The 21,691-nt window shown below is 44.7% G+C and overlaps 1 protein-coding gene across 1 annotated transcript in view; it reads right to left on the reverse strand.

The window, feature by feature from the left end:
* Positions 1-21,691, reverse strand: part of LOC147701551 (excitatory amino acid transporter 2-like) — an 856,834-nt gene that overhangs the window by 603,506 nt on the left and 231,637 nt on the right. Inside the window, exon 3 of the mRNA XM_086930218.1 lies at positions 13,230-13,382. Within this exon, the coding sequence (XP_086786344.1) occupies positions 13,230-13,382 (153 nt within the window). The remainder of the gene's footprint in view (positions 1-13,229; positions 13,383-21,691) is intronic.

The raw sequence follows: 21,691 nt of genomic DNA on the forward strand, positions 1-21,691 counted from the left end.
AGAGGGGCAAGGTCGTCTAGAATGTTCGAGATGGATGATGAGTAGTGCTCGTTGAGATCTCTAACCTTGGTTATGTGCAGTGGTGGGGGTAGGTCAGATCTGCATCGAGCCTCGAATTTCCCAAAGTCAAGGTTCTTAGTGTCTCTGTTCCATCGCTTGGGAATCACAGGTTGAGACGACTTTGTCTTGAGAGTCCCGGGCAAAATTAAGGATATGGAGTGATGGTCAGACCAGTCGCAGGGGTCTATGGAGATAAGCTTGACAGCGGACTCCTTAGAAATGATCCAGTCAAGGATGGCTCCTTTTGAGTGGGTTGGCATAGAGCAGGCTTGGGTCATGGCTTGCCTTCCATTACCTTCCCTTGGCAGGCCAGCAAGGGGGACGGGGACGGGAGGGGGGTGGGTGGGGGGTGGAGGTTGGTCATTAATGAAAGATGGAGGGACAAAACACTGCGGTCAAAATCCAACCATGGAAGGATACCTCTTCAGGGAGCGATATCATCACTAGAAGACATGGCTTTATTGCCAAATACTGGGGCATCTCAGAGGAGGAAGGTATGCCCTATGTAGGATGCAAGTTTATATACATTTAAAACGGGTGCTGCATGGAATCTGAAAGAGATATTGCAGCATGGCCTGCCATTCTTTGTCACTGAAGACAGTTTGGAGAGCCTTCTCCAAGGTAAGTTTAGGGGTCTGTCCCTGCATTGTCCCGGACCCCTTTATACAGCTAAGTGATCGATTTCCTACCATATCCTATTTTTGTTTTTCAATTAATTAAATTTCGTATTTGTCTTTTTTACATTTACTAATGCAATGTGCCCTTAGTATGCTTTCCTTAACACTCAGAGTCTTACATCCGGCAATTATTGCTTTGCACGTATCAGTATATATCCACATCATTTCAGTTACAATATTCATTTTGTGCTTTTGTCTGGACGTCTATCGTGTCCAACTATTACAGTATTTCTTTGCACCTGTCGGCAGTCACACCAAGCGTCACTACAGCAAGCCTGGATGTAGCCAGGCAGGCGTTTATAACATCTTGTACACTGCCGACCACTCTCGTCGTTCGTGGCCCATGTTACACATTGTCTCGTTGCAAGTTTACCATAACATTGGACTTGTTGCTTAGAAAACAACACACAGCACCATAAATTGGAAATTCTACCGTATCTGATTCTCTGGATGTGATTAATCTATTGTAACATGGAATGTCGTGTCAATAATGTTATGTATGAGACCTGCTGATGCAGCTCGAGAAACTGTATTTTGACTGCCCCTATCCTATTGTGTAGAGTGTTTGTAATGCAGTGTGCACATGGAGTTCTTTACGTGCTGTCAGGTCAATTTTATCACGAACTGTAACTTTCCATAAGTAAGGAATTCACCTGCAGGCAATCCAAACCAATCAGACAAGGTAAAAAAATCCATAAGAAAGTCCTATGAAACAGATCCCCAACAGAGGTCAATCCAGCATGATCCCATTGGGTCCCAGAAAGAGACAATGCCCAGGTGACCATGAAGGTCTTACAGCAGAATTGCTGCAATGTAGGCAGGCGTGGTCTTAGTATATCTTAAAGAGTTGCACAGGCAGGTGGACGCCACTTCAAGTAATAAGGCATCTCAAGCAGGTTCTATGGCCTGGGGAAGAGTGCACCGTTCACCATGCCAGGTTTTATTTGGTCCACTGTAAGGCCTGCCTATGCCAGGTGTGTACAGCCAGCCAGTAGCAAGCCATTGTAGTTGGACAGTATTTTAGTAGGCACGAAAGTCAAGCACTCCGTGGCCTTTGCAGTCAGTGGGAAGGAGTAGCTTAGTAAAAGCAAACCGCCATCGCACAATACCCCATATCAAATCAAGCAGTAAAGTGTTAAGGTCCCTAAACGTCATAAGGGGGATAACCACGAGGTGATTAACAAAATTGGTAAAGCAAGCGCAGAAGAACCACCACCTTAGAGAGGACTATGAGGCCCATAACCGTTATAGATAGGGTAGTGCAGAATGCAACAAGTGTGTGTATGGTACTTTCAGAATTACCATGCAATAAATCTGCCCAAAGAGTGAAATACCTTAATACCCATGTATTTTAAGGAGTTAGACACTCAGTGTATATGCAACAATTGAAGGACAAAATGCAGAACAATGTCATACATTCACCCTAGTACAGAGACCTGGGCCTAAATCCATTTAGTTTTTGGCTCCCATTGCCATTCCGGTTTGAACCCAGCCATATGCAAATCAGTCTTGACCCTGCACCCAATGGGAACAGTCCAGCCCAAACTGCCAGGCCAGGTCCTCCCTGGACAGGAATCATGCATCCTAGGACCAGGTTTCGGGGTTTCACCCCTCATCAGCCAGGATAGCTTGACTCCAGTTGCATGGAGAGCACAGGACCCAAGTCTGGGCATACCCGTCCCACTTGGGGGGACAAATGCAAAAACAATTGATGGACAGAATGTGAAACCGGTCCCTGGATGCTAGTTTCTGGTCCATGGAAGACCTGGCTTGGCAGTTCGGTCTGGACTGTTACCATGAGCCACAGGGTCAAGATGGATTTGCATGGCTGGGTCAGACCTGGGGAGGCAAAGTGAGTTAACCACATGCGCGCTGCTCTTATTCTGCTTGTATGCTGAGTTTTTCTAAATCGCACTTTACATGACGAGCTGGGCTCGTCATCAGTGTGCGAGGAGGCTACACCATGATGAGCCCAGCTCGTCATGAGTGTGGAAGGGGTTAAAGAACAATGATGGATTAAACCCAAATCTGTGACTGAAGGCGAGTATCTGAAAAGTTTCAGCACTCCGTCCATCATCTCCTTGTGTTTACTCAGTGTAAATGATCTGATCCAAAACCTATTTCACGGGAAACAGACCCTTGAACATAGGAAAAAGATAAGTTTTATTGGGGTTAACTTTAAGATCAGAGCGGCATGAAAATCATTCAGAATAAGAGCAATGGCTGTAAGATCCAGTTTAAAGAAGCGGAGGATTAGTAGCATGTTGTCGGGATATGAGGAGACAACATGCTATGCATCTCCTATTGGTATGCCCCATTCCCCTGTCGCCTGAAATTTTCAGCCGCCAAGGGCTCAACTGCCAAGATTAATAGAAGGGCGAGTGTGAGCATCCCTGTCTGGTCCTCCGAGCGATAGAGTTGTTGTCCGAAATGAGACAGCCAGTCTTGAGTCTGGCTGTATGGGAGGCAAACAATAATGTAAAGCACTGCAACAACAGGGGCTCAGGTCAAAGCGTTATAGCACTGCTACCATATAATCCCAGTTCAGCATATCAAATGCTTGTTCAAGATCAATGGAAATACATCCCGCTAGGCCCTTCAATCACATGGTAAATGCGGCATATGTTGAGGGAAGTGATGCGGTAGACGACAAGCCTGTTTATATTTGGAAAATGAGGGATGTAAGATGGGGGAGGATGCAATTGGCCAGGATTTTGCTAAGGATTTTGTAGTCAGTATTTATAATAATTAATGGATAGTATGAGGTGATGACTAAAGGGTCACGATTGGGCTTAGGTATAGATGTGATGATTGCCTCACCAGTGGAAGGAGGAAAGCTACCTTGTTGAAGAGCTTTAGCAAACAAGGTTGTCAGACGTGGTGAGAGGAGGGATTTGTAAATTGCATAATATTCCACACCTGCGTCATATGGGCTAGGTGTTTTCCCGGATGCTAAGGTTCGAAAAATCTGTCGGATTTCTTGCATCAAGTGCCTTAACGTCCCCATGAGGAGAATACCTTGCTGCTTGAAAAAGTGGTGAAATGTCCGTAGGCCACAAGTGGTGGTCCCTCTGCAAATAGCACTCTATACTGGTGGGTAAATACAGAAATGATATCATTTTGTGTGTATGATACCATTATGACACTACACCTGATCCTAGTGGTGTTTTGTTCTTGCTAAAGTTATGCATGTCCAGTACACTAAGAACAATTGATGGACAGAATGTCCAGTACACATCCCAATCTCTGCTACCTACCTCAGTTTAATGAGTTCAATCTCTCCTTCCGTTTTGAAATGCCATCTTGCTATCTATTTCGTAGCCCCCAGATCAACAAGAGTCTAAGGGCCATATTATCAAGAAAGGGCGATACATTATCGCCGGTTTTATCGGCAGGAAACTGCCGCTAAAGCGGCGATAATGGGATTGATAATATGCCCTTTTGAAATCCCATAGAAGCCCAGGTCCTGGTGTTAACCTGGGCTTCTGTGGGAATTTACCAAAAGTTCTTTTGTGGGATCAAAAGGTCTCTCATCAATGAGGTTAATGGTTTGGGTGGTGTTGCGTTTAGCCTTGGACAAAAGACCAGCCCCGGTTGCGGTGCCTACGGACTTCATCATTGAACTATTGAGCATTGCTATGATGAAGAATTTTTTCATTTTTCAGGATGAATTCTTTTTACAAACAAAGGGAGTGGCGATGGGGGCCACTTTTGCCCCGAACTTGGCAATTATCTTCATGGACCACTTTGAGCAACAATTTATTTTTTCCAGTAACAACCCATTCCAGAAGAATCTTACTCTTTGGGTAAGATATATTGACGACGTCCTGTGCATCTGGGATGGTAATAAAGAACATTTGTGTGCTTTCCATTCATGGTTGAATCTGTGCAACCCTAACATCCAGTTCACCCTTGAATCCAGCAATGTGAGCATCCCATACTTAGACATCACGATATATGTCAATGATGATCGACTACAGACAACTCTGTACAGGAAGCCCACTGAGCGAAATTCTCTACTGCAATATGTTAGCCACCACCCTAGGGGCCTAAAAGACAATTTACCTATTGGCCAATTCCTCAGGGTCAGGAGAAACTGTTCGACTAGAAGCAACTACATCCAAGAATCTGAGGTGTTGTGTGATCGCCTTATCACTCGCGGATACCCTGCTCGGATGGTCAAATGAGCCAGAAAACGTGCGTGGTTTAACCCACGCGATATCCTGCTGAATCCAGAGGTAACCAACAAAGGGGAGATGGACCGCATAGTCTGCGTTACGACCTTCTCCACACGCAGTAATGAGATTAAGCAAATCATCAATAGGAATTGGCATCTTGTGGCAGAAGAAATTGAACACTTGAACCCACCTCTCCATTCTTTCAAAAGGGCCAAGAGCATACGAGATATGGTAGTTCACTCCTATTTGGAACCTGCAAGTCAACCCACCATTACTACCTTATGGAACTTACCCAATTTGGTAGGGCACTATAGATGTGGGACATGTACCGCCTGTGAGACAACCATTCAGACTAAAAGTTTTGAACATGGACAACGCACATTTCATCTTAAACATTACACCAATTGCAACACAGCTTGTGTAATTTACATCATTATGTGCCCTTGTAAACAGATATATGTCGGCCAGACCCAGCAAAAGGTGAAAGCGAGGATCTCATCCCATAGCAGTAGAATAAGATGCAAGGTGACAGGGGCACCTTTGGTGGACCACTGGCAAAGAAGTGGCCACCAAGTAAGTGATTTGAGGTGGTTGGTTGTTGAAAAAGTAACCCTAGGCAGGAGAGGGGGCAATGTAATGACCATACTGAACACACGCGAAGCTAAATGGATGTCACTTTTGGATACCATTAAAAATGGCCTTAATGAACAAGACAGTAGCCTGTCTCAATTGGCAGCACTTGGCTAATAATCACTTCTGTAGTATCTTCATTTGAGTTTACTATGTATGAACTAAGATACTGTTCCTCAGCTTCACTCTCGTGCCAGAGAAGTGCCCGAGTTTGTGTTTGACTTTCTCACCCAACAGATCATCCACTGTCATCGAATAAGTAATTGATGTATACTCATCTCTTGTCACCTGTAAGATATCTTGTGCTAATGTAATCCATGTTTTGGATAAAATCTGTCTACAATCTCATGCTTTGAGAATTGCACGGCCCTTCCAAAAAAGTTTCGTCTAAAGTATTCCATTTGATGTGGATTTATATGGAGTACCGGGATGGGCTTTAACTGGTTATATAGAATACTGTTACGTATACATACTGTGTAACCCTGACTACATTTGTGCATAACCGAAAACGTCTACAACCTCGTGACTGAGTGTTGCACGATTATGGCTCGAATTAGGATCCAAATTTCCTATTTTAATTAGGTTGGATAATGTCTCTTTTTCTAGTTAATATTAAAATCAATAATAAAATTAAAATATCCGACAACCCAGGGTGCGTACCATTGATCATATATGATTGCTGCGAAGGGTTAAGTATTTCTTCACTCTTTATGGTATGTCGGACACGTGATCCAACAATCCAAAACTATGCGTAGTGTCAAAGGAACTCCGCCCTCGTTCCCGCCACTCCGCTGGACGGCGTCTCCGAGTTCGACTAACCGTGAGTTGTTTTCTCCCCCTTCCTTGCTGATTGGGGCGATGGGTCTGGTTTGTTTTTGGAAGCCGATCCTGGTAATAAATAACGGAGCTGCTTTTCGCTTTTGTCTCCCCGCATAGCGACTAACGTTCGAGACATGTTGAGCAACCTTGCCCCGTCCGGTCCTGTTTATGTTTAGGATTAAGTAAGTGGTTTCCCGTTTTAATTGCGGTCCATTGTAGACCCTTTTTCCGAATGAGCCAGCCCAATAAGTGACTTCTTTACCCTGATTTTTGCAGTACCGCACGCAACTCCTTCAAACCAGTGCATCTTTGGTGCCCATCCTTCCAGATTCATAGTAGTAAGTGCTGATAACTTTCAGAATATAAGGTTTGGTACGTTACCCTAGCACACCATTCCACTGACTAGTTTCACTATCTTTTGCCCACAGCGGTTTCGCTCGAACTGATATCCCCTGGTAAAGTGATGCAGGCATTGGTTCAATATAACCCCTGATGACCGTGTTTAGGATATTGGCTATCCGTTTCTACAGTTTGGTTCTGTAGATATCCCAGGCTATCTGTGCTTTTAACTAAGGTGAGCATCACGGACATTTGTGTGCCGGTCTGAATTATCTAACCACCTTTTACCTAGCCTGACCTCTCCATCCGGCATTTACATGAATCACCTTTTACTACAACGATGGGAACCACCTTAAGTGGAGATGTTGAATCCCTTTTTCTAGAATGACCATAGGCCCTCTCGCATTTAAAATTTTTTACCTATCTGATGCAAGAGGGAGCCCTCGATGACCAGATTCATTGAGCTGTATACCTTGAAAGTCCAATAATGATCTTTCTCCTCTGATTTTAATTCCTCTATAGTTTGCGATTTGGGTTTCGCGGCAGATATTCCCCTACAACTGAGTGGTGTACCCGAGTTCCTACAGCAGAGCCCTCTGAGGCCTGTTGCCCATGGTAATTTGTTAATAATAACCACCTTGACGCAGTTGTTACGAAGTCTTAAGCTTATCTGTAACAGTAGTTGTACCCCTTTTGTGAATGTCTAACTCCCCCCCCCTTTTTTCTAAATTCCAGATACTGTTGCCCCATCACCTCCTTTCCCGTTTTTGTCCTGATGAAGACCCTGTCTAAGGACCTAACTTGACCTACAATACAGGCGTCGAAACGTCAACGGCTTGTGTTCTCTTGACATCCGGTTCAAGTCCCTGACAATTCCATCGATATGGTTGATACCGTAGAATGTCTTTCTTAAAAGTTGCATCAATTTTGTCCATAAATTTCGGTTGTTGCATCTGAAATGCTTAATTGTTGTATGTCAGTATCTGATCTATCTGACTTAATATGACTAAATCTTTTTGTACTTCACTCCTTTAAGCGCCCCCCTTTTCCTTTTCCTCTCTCCCCCTCTCGGGGCTTCTTAAATTGCTCAATTTATATTCAGTAATTGTTATCATTTGAAGTGTTCAGTGTTGTTAATAAATCACAATACTGTGCTAAGTTTCATGAATAGGTGTAATTGTTTGGAATTTTGAATTCTGTAAACCCAGTACTATATATCTTCTTGCGGGGACCCCCTGTTTCTTATGTACCGCATAGCGCCCAGGTCCCCGTGACTGCATTGGTAAAACACCCTTTTGTGTAATGCAGCTGAGTGTGCAGACTTGACAGTTAGCCGAGCTTTACTGCAGTAATACCTTGGTACTCACCATTTAGCCATACCATTGTATAGTATCTGAGTAGCATAAAAAAGATCATGAAGGGATAAATAGTAGTCAATAAAGACTGAAAAAAATCAATGGATCCTGTGACAAGGCATTGTATTCAAGTGTATGTGCATCAAGATTCAATTGCATCTTTTAGCAGGCAGAAACAAAATTAAGAGATGCAAATCTGAGGAGGAGTTACGCTACGATCCAAGATCGCCGCATAAGCTCCCGGTTCCGCCGAGCTCCACCGGCAGCTCGTATATCCTGCCTTTCATCCTTCAAGCACGCCGGACTCCCACACGTATGAAGTGCTCCTGACTCCTGCGGTGCAAACCCGGACCCACCAACTTACCGGGTGACAAAGTTATGTCGAATTTACTTCTTGGCCTATTTCAGAGCTTCCGCCGGGGCCTCGATTTCTGGCCCATCCGGGTTGGAAGTGATCAACATCGGCTGTGGGACCAGGGTTGCTTCCGGTCTCCTGACCTCGGTCCAATCCTTCAAATTCCAGTTGGCAACTGAGTAACCGGCTTAATCCAAGGACACGGCTCAGTGACGCATGTGATATCGGTGACCACGGTCGGGGGTCCTATGCCCGGTGACCCCCTGGGGGGCCCGGGTTGTCGGGCTGGCCCCCGCGAGTGGCGAAATACCGACCCTGCCTGTTATGTGAGCGCTCGCTGTTGTCATAAGCCCTGTGTGTGCCTGGTTCCTGGACGGTGTTTCAAGGGTCCAAATCCTGCATTGTCTCATGCCGGAGGAGATGGGGGAGACTGACGGCACACCATCGCTGAGGTCCGTAATGGCCGCCATTGGGGCGCTCCGCTCTCACTTTGCCGTCCTGTGCCAACGGATGTCTGTAAAGCTGGATAACGTACACTTGGAACCAGAAGTGGATAATCCGACAAGTTGTCAGCATGCCTTGGACCCCGTGGATTATTCTCCGCACCATTTAGAGACCCCCGGACGGAAGCCTGTTTTAGCCTATTTTGATGGCTCTGGCCTTATGGAGAGTGCACCTGTGATCGTCGTTGGCTTTTCCTGCTCCATTCCTGTTCGACGGAACATTGTTGCTAAAGGTTTTTACCTCCAAAGACAGTTCTTCGGTGATTTTCGGAGAGGTTCGTCTTCCTTCTTCATCCTCTATTGTCGAATTTTTGGATGCCGCCATTTTGTTTCCTCTCTTCGATCCGTCGCCATTGTTTTGAACTGTCTTGGACGCTTCGCTTTCTTCGTGATTGCTGTGGCTTGGACGACATGGGCTTCCGTGAAGAACCGAACTGGTCAGGGTTGACTTTGACATTCGGGGTTAGCTTTTCTGTGTGCTTTATGCCGGATATGCACCGTGTATACTATTGGGAGACGGGCAGTTTTTGTTGGAGTTCTCCCCATGTATGTGTTCAGTACTTGCTTTAATAGTCAACATTGAATTGGGGGAGGCTGCTGCTGGTGGGGGGTAATGAGGACCGGGAGTGTGTCTCTTGCTCTCCTCCTCCGCTTTCTTTCCTTTCTTTAGGGCAGTTCTGGGGCGACAGGCACGCTGTTAGTGGGGTTGGCCGTAGCCATTACAGGGGTGCAGGGTGGTTGGTGTTGGGGGGGTTTATTATTTTAGTTTGTTTTGTTCTATGGTCTCTTTCTTTTCATCTTTCTCTTAGGTGGGGCTTCCCTTCCACTTCAGTAGGTTGGCTGTCTCTCTCTATCTCACTTCTTTCTCTATCTGGTGTCTATACTTGCCTATGCCTTACTGTCTCTGGAGGGTGGGTTTTTGGGATGATGCTCTAGCTGAATCGCTCGCTATTATACAGATTTTTGCTCCTTGTCTGCCTTAGCGGGCGTAGTATGTTTAGGGCTGTAATGTTCATCACTTAGTTCTGATTGCAATGCGGGGTACGTCCCCCCCATCTCTTCTTAATTCTATTCTATGGTGTGACGCCATCGATAGTGCAGCCACTACTGCTTCTTCATAACCAAAAAATGAAACCTTTGATATCCTTCGCTTAATGGCACATACAATCATATGCTCTGCTTATCTCGTTGATATTACGCGGTCGTATACATTTGCATGCCACCTGAATCTATACCCTGAGTTTGCGGCCGGCCCCTGTGGTTGTAGGCCTGCGCTTGTAATGCTTTGATAATTCAATAAAGGTTTTTAAAAAAAAAAAGACATGCAAATCTCTGAATTAACAGTAGTTGAAGCAGTTTCGAGTCTCTTCACTAGGGGCTAATGTACCCACAATGTTGAAAATGAGCCAGGATGTACCAGTAAAACAAACCATTCATGCTAATTGTTAGACCTGGCACCTTGGCGTGAGTTTCCCTTCCACTTTTTGCTGATGTGCCTCAGATGTTTTTGCTGGTGTCCGCCGCTCAGGGCACTGCGCCACGGCCAATCCATGCCGCAGTGCCAGTGCTCCCTATGTAAAGTGTTTGTGTGATTGATTTCCCTGATTGGTTCATTGGATTTACTGTCAGTCCCCAGTAAAGTGCACCAGGAGTGCCAGGGCTTTTAAATGCTAATACTGCTAGTGGGCCTGCAGCGCTGGTTGCGCCACCCACAGAAGCAGCCCTTCAAAATGTGTCTAGGGTCTGCCATTGCAGAACCTGCGTGCAGTCTGGTACTGTCATGCTTGCTGGACAAGTGCACACACTTGCCAGCCTCAGAACCTTCCCTTCGCTTCATATTAGTCACCCCTATGGTAGGCCCTAGGGCAGGGTGCATTGTAAGTGTAAGGTAGGACAAGCCCTGATGTGTGTGGCATGTCCTAATAGTGAATTACAGGCAAATTCGTTTTTCACTATTGTAAGGCTACCTGTTCTCTTAGGCCAGATGAGCTGCTGGAATTATTACACCCTATAATCCCAGCAGGCTCAGGGAACATGGTAGAAAGTCAAGTTTAGTATGCCTGAACTCAGAATAATAAAATACATCTTTTAGTAAAGTTTATTTTAATATCCTGTGTTTGCAAATGCTACTTTTAGAAAGCTAGCATTTGCTTGCCTAACCATTTCAGCCCGCCTCTGCTAGGATGTGTATCTGACTGTCTGGGTTATGTGAGTGACAGGGCTGGTGGATGACAGGTGGTGAATGCAAGGATTACACCTTGGTGGGAGGTGGTAGTGCCCCTGGACTCTGAATAGGGCTGCCCCTGTCCACACAATGCTGGCTCCACCTCCTGTGGAGCGTCTGATGTGCCTGCCCCTCACACTGAAAGCAGAAGCCAGAGTACACTCAACAAAGTGCTCAGAGACTGAATGAGGTTATGCAGAGACCCCCCTGGCCTGTGAGAACAAAGAAAATGCTGTATAAAAGTAGGAGCCCTGCTCCTTGTAAATTAGAATCCTGTTTCCCACAAAGAACCTCTGCCCAACTAGAAGGAGAAGAAGATGCTGGAAGGACTGGCCTGCTAATTGCCTTGTTGAGGAAGAAGAGGAAAAGACTTTGAAAAGACTTTGTAGACTTGTGCTTTGAAACATTCTCCAAAGGCTTGATTGAGCTTGCCCCCTGAACTGAACCCCAGGAATAGTGGGTTCATGGTGCCTTCGCTCGCTCTCATCTATCCGTGAGCTTTCTCCCGCTGGAGCTGAGACCTTGTGCCCCCTTTGCCCCCTCCTAGGGCCGTGACACCCAGGAGCCTGACCGCCCGTGTCCTGTGAGAGCCCCGCTCGTTCAGAGTCGCTCTCTTTCCCGTGGACCAGGCCGCCTGCTCCCCTGTCACCTGCCTGTTAACGGAGTGCGCTGTGTGCCCTCGCTCGCCCCACCCGCTGGAATTTTCCTGCCGAGCGTGATTTATGCTCCGGGCCGCCGCCGTACGTCTCCAGCGTACCCACTCGCCCCGCTTCACTCTCTGACCTAGGAAGAGGCCGTGCCGCCCCCCTGAAGCACCCCCAGTACGGGCCGTACCGGAGGAGCTGGGCCGCACCTACCTCCCGAAAGTCACCGCCACTGAGAACCCGAAGGTTCCCCTCGCCGCGCACTGAAGGAGTGCGTGTGGTTCCGACTTCCCTGAAACCTGCTGAAGACTTGCTAAAGATCTCTTCAACGGACTTGGGGTCTGCATCGTTCTGTTTTCCCCAACCACTCAACCCGGCTTGTGTCTGCAGCCTGCGCATCCCTTCCCGACCTCGGGGTGCCAAGTGCGGTCACAGAATACCCCTGCAGCCTATCATTCCACAGCCACCGGTGAGTGCAATTAGAGCCATACTGTGAGGGGCTCCTGTCAAGTACGCCTCACCTTTCCCCGTCGGGAGACCTTGTGCGCCTGCCTCTCCCTACCCAACGAGTACGCTTCGTCTCCCTGCCGGGAAGCCGTACGCCGCGTTGGTCCGCTCACGCGTAAAGCGTGAGCCTTGGTAGGGCCCGGGGTTTCCTTCCGTGCGGGGCCTGGAGGAGCGCTGCGAAGCGCACAGAGGCGCTTGGGAGTCCCATATCAACCCGAAACGGGGCAAGAGGCCCCTAAAGATTACAAGGTATGAACTGTCTCTAAGGGAACTGAACTAAGAAGGAAGCAGCTATTAATTGAAAGAGAACATTTGCCTATTTACAATCTTGTGGCTCAGAAAAACGTTATATGGTCTTGTGATAAATACTTGCCTGCAGAGATATATTTTTACATAAAGAAGAATTTTGAAATAACTACAGCCTGGTGTCCATTTGTGGGGGGATTGGTGTATTTTCTGTGTGTGTTATTGCAAATGCTTAACTCAGCAACGCCTGGAGAATAGCCTTGGCTGCTCACGCCACGCACCTAGAGGGTGAGCAAGGGTAATTCCAAGGGGTCATCCTTCGCCCTGACTTAGAGGAGAGGGTCCCTGCTTGTCACAAGTGCATACTTGCGCCAACCAGAGACCCCCAATTCTAACACTAATCTTTTGTAAATCTGCTTGGAGTTTGCTTTTACACTCACCCTGCAAAAAATTCTATTGCGCCTAAACCCCCACCTCCTGACAATTTGGCCTACATGACAACTGTGAAGTTGGAGGTCCATACAGTAACTTTGAAAGGGTCGTAGACAGTTATGTATTATATATATTTTTTTTGCCCTTGTGACTTTTGAGATGTACAAGTCAGTGACACAATCTCACGATTACTACTATTCCATGTACCTACCCACACCTACATCCCCATTCACTTAACGTCAAATTCTTCAATTTCTCACCTGATATCAGACTGGATATAATCAGTGGAAGGATAAGCATTTTCAACATGCGCATGAGGATGTCACCAGGAAAGGATATTAGAAGCACAATGTTACTATCCAGTGGTGGCAGCAAACGCAGGAGGGTCCCAAATACAGATCCCAGAATCACACCTTCAAGGAAAGAACATACAACAATTAATGTTCTTAATATAATCCTAAACAATCCAATTTACTTTCTTATTCAATTTATAATAGAATCAATAACTTTTTAAATGTAGTCAAAATTATGCTTAAGCTAGGTGAAGTTAAAGTTAGTTTTTGAAACTGATTGACCATGTTTTATTCTGCAAGAGTGTCTTTCTCCTAACTAAGGTCTGACACAGAGAGTAATTCTAAGAGTGGTGGAAGCTGGACACCCACCGTAAACCAGCAGATATTCTTCAGCATCACACTTGAGGGTCCCAGTCTCCCTTAGGGAGAGTACAGCAGCTTATTTTCTGATGGTGGAGCCTCTGCTGACCTCACAGTCAGAAACCTTTATACGGTAAGCCATTTGTTAACTGTGGATTAAAATGCCTGGTCTATTTAGGAAAAGCATTGTGATGCATATCTTTCCTGCAAGGGCCCATTATATAAGGCATTTAAGACTCAGCTTAAATATATAACTTTCCCTTCATGAAATCATTCAAAAATATTCCTTCTAATGAAAATCTTTAGAGCCTTCAATGATCTAGTGGACCATTGCCAAACCATCAGTGATGCAGCCCGTACAATGATTTAGGCTTTCCAAGTAACAGCCTTCATTAATAGTGCCTTAATAACAGTCCACAGATATTCTATACTTCACTGACCTACACTAATAAAATGACTTTCCCATATTAGTATTTACTTTTTACCTCCATCAGATACAATCTTGCAAAAGAGTGGCTGTTTAATAACGTGGCTTTCCACATGGCCCAAATGTTGCGTTGTTAATCATTTCCAAAACTTGCCACAATCATAAGGAATGCTCCCATTCAGCATGCTTACTGTTTTAGATCACTCAGCTACCTGGGCGTAGTTTGCGAAGTAGCGCTACGCGTAACTACGCGAAGTGCACTCCGCACTACGCGAGCTACGCGAAGCATTATGCGAACTGCTTAGTGTACTGTTCGCGATGATTGCACAGTGCCGGATGCTTGTCCGCACTGTGCAATCATTGAAAACGGCATCTTGCACAATGCGAGCGGTCTTTTACTGCAGCTCGAGTAGATTTTTACTCGAGCTGCAGCTTTCTCAATGCAGACTGGTAGTTTCTCATTGCGAGCGGTCGCAAGCATACGCGACCACTCGCAATGAGAAACCTGACCTCCCCGCGTTAAGAAGCTCACCGGGAGGTTTATTTTCCACGCTCGCGATCGGCAACTTCATGTTGCTGATCGCAAACGAGGAAAAAGTCTAGCCGGGATGTCATTTTGCTTGCTCGCCGTCGCCAACTTGACGTTGAGGACAGCGAGCAACCAAAAAATTACCGCTACGCATGTTTGCACTGTGCTACGTGCAATTTGCGTAGTGCGAAGTAGCGCAAAGTTCGCAAACTACGTGTAGTGCTTTGCCCAGGCTTACTAATATCACCTACCTCTCCCTCAAAGGTTTCGCATACTATGTGTTTGCTGGCTAGCATGTAAATTGTAATACCGGTGACCTGGTTTCTCTACCTGGCCTGGTGACACGTCAAGCCTCAAAACGCTCCTGTATGTCCCCCTTTTTTCAATGTTCATTTGAACCTCCTCACAATGTCTTCACTTCTAAAACCTACAGGCAAACACATCTTTATGTTATAGATGAAAGTGACCAATTCTTTTCAGCGTCCAAATGCTTAAGGAAAGGCAGTTCTGGGTAGGTCTAAACAGCCTATACGTAATGGTTCTAAAAAAAAGATACTATTAGGAACCCACCATAATTCCTGCGTAGTATTAACTACTGCTCATTCCGCCAAGGTCCGTAAGGACCTTTGGTTGTAGTTTTGTGATCAGAGCATCCCACACGAGCAGAGATTCCAATTACATGTATATGTAACTGTGAACTACGTCTTAATAATTGGCACTGCTACCAGTCTCCCACCAATGTGTGACTTGTACATCCTCACTTTTGATCTTCAGCACTAGGATTTATAATCATTTGTCATATCCATCAAGATCAGAGTGAAAAAGACACTTACTAAGCTTAATGACTATTTCAACAGTGGTACTGCACACCAACTGTGCCATCTTTTCCCAATAAGCCTGTTCATCTCACAAGGGGAAGGGGAAACATTTTTCGATAAAAATACCCACTACACCTGGCCCTTTGCAAATTTGAGTATGTTTCTGTCACAGCCTAATTTGAATAAAATAGCATTGTCATCTACCAACCACCTAGATCCCTTCATTCCTTTTTAATGAACTAGGGCCATGTGCATTTTACTGGTGGGCCGCTTGCAACCGGTAAAATTTATTTTTCTCTGTACCAACCCTATTTTGCGAGTCGGTAACCTATTTTATGTAAAGGTTGTCCTTTTCTAACAGCAAGTCACACTGGTATGTCTGAATGTTTTGCAACTGGGAATGCGGTTGCAAAACATTAGCAGATTACCACCAATTCCAATTTGGTGATATGTCATTCACAAACAGGGAAGAGTACCCCGGGGACCCCTTTCTGAATAGGGGTGCCCCACTTTTTTGGAGCAGGACCACTGCTCACTGCTAAGATATTAGAAGAAAAACTTTTATTTTTGAAATGCATTCCGTTTTTCTTTAAGGAAAAAAGGCTGTAATAAAAAAAAACTGCTTTATTAATCAGTAGTCACACACAGTCTGTTGACTCCAGCAGGCGACCATCCCTGTGAGTGTTGGCCATTTCCAATGGGTCGTAAAGTGCACCTGCATCATGAATATTAATGAGGCAGGTCCCTTGCAACCCATATGGGATTCGCTAACAATGTCTTAGACACCGTTGTACATCACGTTTTGCGACTTGCAAATTGAGAGTCTCTAAGTAATGCAATTTGTGAGTCTCAAAAACCTGATGGTCGTACATGTGGCCACTAGATATCAACTTAAACCATCTATCACTTCTCCCTGATCAACACACAAAACTTGGCCCACTCATGGAATTCCTTTAAGTCTTAGGTTTATCTCCAACCAACTTAGCTCCCACCTGCTAAACACTGACGCTTCTGCCTCAGACTCATACAATTAAATCACTATAACCACGCCCTCACCTGACTCTGCTGCATGCTTTAACATGCTAGTTAATATTAGATCTACTAATCTCTTATTTCAGCTCCTCTAACCACCTGTATAATGATGACACGGAGATCTTGCCCCTCCTTTCACTTATCCACAGACTCTACCCTGAAGTCACCAGTTGCCTGACAGCCATATGCCACTGCATGGTGCTTCCACCTGCTCAACTAACCAAAAGCATAACGCCACTAATCAGGTCTCTGAATATCTTCTTGCGTGCTGACAAACATAATCCTTACCCTGTGGCTGCAAACTTGGAGTACTGTTCAACTCAAAACCTTTCATTCATAACACGGCTAGCAAATGAGCAAATATCAGTTAAGTATACCTCCAGGTTGTCATTTCCAAGGAACAAGGCACTAGTAAATAGACATGTAATTAACAGGCTGGGCTACTGCAAAAACCAGGTTGTTAGCCTCCTTGAATACTGTTTTGCCATAATGATAATGTTACAAACTCTACAACATGTGTTCTTCACCTTTTGAGGGCTATTGGTTTGACATGCACTTTCAAAATAAACAAGTCAGCCCAATTGTCTTTGTCATAACATTTCATAATAAACAGATCTCGTCTTTAGAATTTCTCATTGGCTTGACACCATAAAAACACAGGCCCTTATTTATGAGGCCTTGCGTCAGTTTTGCGCCGCCGGTGCGTCACTTTTTGTGACGCACCAGCGGCGTAAAATATGCGCCTTTATGCGCCATATTTAAAAAGTGACGCATCTAGGTAGATGCGTCACTTTTTAAACCCCTGTGCCACATTATACCTGCGTCAGGTATAATGTATGCAGAGGGGGCGTTCCCCCGCAAACAGCCTCGTAATAGTGATGCAGTGAAATCTATGAGATTTCACTGCGTCACTTTTAGGATGCTGTTGCGTCAAATCTTGCGCCTGCCTCACAGCAGGCGTAAGACTGGCGCAAGCCCTTTCATGTGAAAGGACGCATTGCTGGAGTTGCGTTTCTTTTGTAGGAAATAAAGTGAGCGACCCAATAAACCTTTGGGGGCTTGGGTAAGAACGTAATAAGGATGGGTAGTGTAGCCTCCAAAGGAGTTTGTTGATTAGAGTCAGTTAGTTGTTCAATAGTGGTGTGACAGGTAAATTAATTATCCTGAGTGAATTTAATTCTTAACAATGGAATGAAAGGATATACACTTAAGACTAACTAAACAAAACAAAACTTGACATTTAAACAATACAGTTGTGACAAAAACCAATGGACATGTGTATAGGCAAAGAATAGATTTTATCAAAGTTCATTCATAAAGGGAAATACAATACTGAAAAAATATGTAAAACAGGAATACAGGATGAGGATCGGACAGTAAATCAAAATCACTGTAAAGCCTGTGGAACGCCTATCCAAGAAGATGTAGACAATTTTCTTAAGATAAGGCTGGGAGTCGACGTTTCGGTCTTTATGGGTAAATCTCTAAGACCATCATCAGGACGGAAGAATGTTAGTATTGTTACTCCCTTGAAATGGAACAGACTTTCTTCATATGTTGAGACGATGTATTATATAACATATACAGTCTGGACAGGTCTTTATCTCTGTTGGAGCGGGGACAGGCAGTTTAAGGAAAGGTTTCGCTATTAATTCGTCCCACCAGCCTTATCTTAAGAAAATTGTCTACATCTTCTTGGATAGGCGTTCCACAGGCTTTACAGTGATTTTGATTTACTGTCCGATCCTCATCCTGTATTCCTGTTTTACATATTTTTTCAGTATTGTATTTCCCTTTATGAATGAACTTTGATAAAATCTATTCTTTGCCTATACACATGTCCATTGGTTTTTGTCACAACTGCGTTTCTTTTGTGACACACTCCAGCAATGCGTCACTTTTGCGCTTACAGATACGTCAGAAATACTGACGTATCTGTAAGTCCTTGCGACATGATGCGTCATACATTAAATATGACGCATCATTGGTGTTGCAAGGAGTGCGCAGTGAAAAGTGACGCATCGCTGTTTTCACACAGCGATGCGTCACTTTTCATAAATGAGGCCCACAGTACTTACGTCTACAAGGTAACCATCAGCCATATAGGCAAAAAGGAATAGTTTCTTACCTGTAACTCTAGTTCCCTCGTAGGGTATTTCCAGTATAGTCATAAGCACTGAATAGTCCCGCCAAGGGACCCCGGAGCACTTCAATATATCTTCCTAAGTGTAGACCTTTGCCTTTCTTAAGGAAGGCCTGCAAAGACACTTAAGAAAGAGACAAATTATGCAGCCTATTTACCTAGGCTACAATGGCCAAATTCCTCATCCTGAAGACAAAAAGTAAATAAGGACAATTTGAGATGATTTGCAAACTGCATAAATCTCCCTCACAAACCCTTTTTTATGATAGAGATGAAGGAGAGCTGGGCAGTGTAGCCTCATAGGCTGTCATTATCTGGCTGAAAAAGAAACTGCACCTTTAAGAACCCAGCCACCACCAGTATCCCATCATGCTCAGCAGATGGCAGTTGCTTCAGTTCTTTTTGAAGGCGATGTGAGAGCAGATGCATATTGCATAAATACCACTGTCCATTCCTCTGGGGAGCAGGGATGCATGCTTATGACTATAATGGAAATATCAAAACAAGAGAACTGGAGTTACAGGTAAGAAACTATTCCTTCTCTCGTAGGGGATTTCTATTCATAGTCATAAGAACTGAATAGAATAGCAATCCCATCCCCACTGAGAGCGATGGAGGGGACAGAGGATGAACCAGTATGTTCAAGCAAAGAGATTTCGGAGAGAAGCTTGCTCTACTTGAGCGTCTGCTCTAGCATCAGAATCTAGGCTGGAATACTTTGTGAATAAACGAACTGATTCACAAGAGGTTGCTTTACACATTTCTGGAATAGGCGTGTTACGCAATAAAGCAGCAGTGGCCAACTCACCCATAGGGGAGTGTGCATTAGGATTAGGTGAGAGTGTTTTGTTAGCTTTTTGATAGCACAATAGAATACAAGAAACTATCCAACAGAAATATGGATTGCTGGTAGGTGGCTAAACCTGTACGGATCAGATCATAATTGGTTCGATCTAAGGATATCACTTGTTGTTTCCTCACATCCAGAGAATGAAGAGTTCTTTACGCTGGAGTAGAGGGATTCCGAAAGAATGTAGATAATGAGATAGTCTGGTAGATATGAAAGTCTGAATAACCTTAGGGAGAAATTTTGGGTGAGTTCTCAGAATCACTTTGCTACAGCGAAAAACAGTGTATGGCTCATGAGAGCATAGAGTTTGGCTCACATTAACCCTGCAGGCAGATGTGATCACCACAAGGAAAACAGTTCCCCAAGATAGATGTTAAAGCGAAGCTTTGGGTATGGGCCCAAAAAGTTCCTGCATAAGGCATACAAGGACTACTGTATGTTCCCCTGGAGAGTAAGGGCACTTAATGTGAAGGTAAAACTTTCTTCAACCCCTTTAGAAAATCCTCGATGACAGGAATTCTGAAGAAAAAAGGGGTGTGAAGGACGTTTTCTGTAGGCAATAAAAGCTACTAGCTGAACCTTTCAAGAAGAGAATTGCAAGCCAGATTTAACCAACTGGAGTAAATATGGGAGAATAATATTATCCTGGTCAGGTGTAGGGTCCAGGTTCTTAGAAGAAAATCACATGGAAAATCTCTTCCATTTCAAGGCATATGCGCCACCTGTGGAAGGCCACTTAGCCTCTTCAAGAACATCTATGCAGTCTTGTGGCCGAACTAATTGTCCGTACTGCACTAGCTCAAAAGCCATGCTGTCAAATATAAGAGGAGAGATCCGGGTGACCCATCTGGCCACTGAACTTCGTTAACCATTATAGATAATGGGGTAACCCAAATATCAACGGACCTGGGTATACTACTGTAATTCAAACAATAGGTCCATGGTGGATTCGGCGCATACACAATACTATTTTTGATCAATCGTGTGTTATGTCACAAAACTATGACACTGGTATATAATCTTTTAAGAGAAAAGACTATCATTTTTCAATTGCATACATATTTCTGAATGCATGTGCTAATTAATAAACAAAGAAATAAATAAAAATACAGAAGCGCCAGTATTACAAATATCACAAATATTTTGGTTTATTTTACAGTACATCCAGCACATTAATATGCAGTGACCAGAGGTTGCCTCAAGAAAGCGAGAAGGGAATAAGGGGAGAGATGGTGTGAGGTTTGAAAGGAAAGGATCATAGGATGAGAACACACATGTTTAAATCATTTTCAATAAATGCTGGTCAAAGTACTAGTATCGGTGAGACCTGTCCATAAGTCAAATTGCATTTGCAAAATATTTCTGTCAGTTCATACAGGCAACATTTGCATTTCAGATTGTGGTGTGCGGAAGAATGGTACAGCTCTATTATGGGTGGAGGGAGTCGACGTTTCGACGCGACTAACGCTCAGAGGGCAACTGGGAGCCTCAGCTGCAAGTCTTCATCAGGACAAGGTGGAGGCAACCTAGAGATGGAGAATGCAAGTTACATATGCACTCTGTAATGGGAAGGTAAGTCAAAAAGTGCACAAGGGGACACTAACCTAATCCTGAATATCCATGACTATTGTTTGAGGAGGGATCCTCTGAGGAAATGGCGTACTTCAAAGTAGGTTGGTTGGAGAGCACCACCATTTGAGGGAAAGCTTAGCATGAGGGGACAGCTGTATCATGTCTCCTCAATTGCTTGCCAGTTGGACCTACTGGTCCACTAGATATTCCTGCAGAGGGCGCCTATGGAGACAGGCCTTCAGAGTGAGAAAGATGTTGGAAGCTATTGAGCTGGAGGGAAAGGATACTGTTCTCACCGTTGGATGAGAGGCTTTCATGAGAACCTGACATTTCCTATGGATCTATAAGTGTTTCTCCTCCGAAGGACACACTCTTGCCTGGATAGTGTCGATGGAGGCACCCAGATAGTGTAGTCTGGATCCGGAGAGTTGTTGACTTGTTGGTGTTGACCTGAAGGCCCAACCTTTGGTTGAAGGAGATAGCAAGTCCAGTTATAATGAAGCTGAGCTTCTTGAGGGGTGGACGCTTTGATCAGCCAATCAGCTAGGTATGGGTAGACAAATATTTTGTGCCTCCGAAGGCCAGCCGCTACTACCATGCACCTGAAGAATGTCCTGATTGATGTCTTCAGGCCAAATAGAAGTATGTGATACTGATAATGGTCTCGCCGAATTTTAGCAGCGACCTCAACTATATAC

The sequence above is a fragment of the Lissotriton vulgaris genome, chromosome 7 (genome assembly GCF_964263255.1).
Source record: "Lissotriton vulgaris chromosome 7, aLisVul1.2, whole genome shotgun sequence".
NCBI classification, from domain to species: domain Eukaryota; kingdom Metazoa; phylum Chordata; class Amphibia; order Caudata; family Salamandridae; genus Lissotriton; species Lissotriton vulgaris.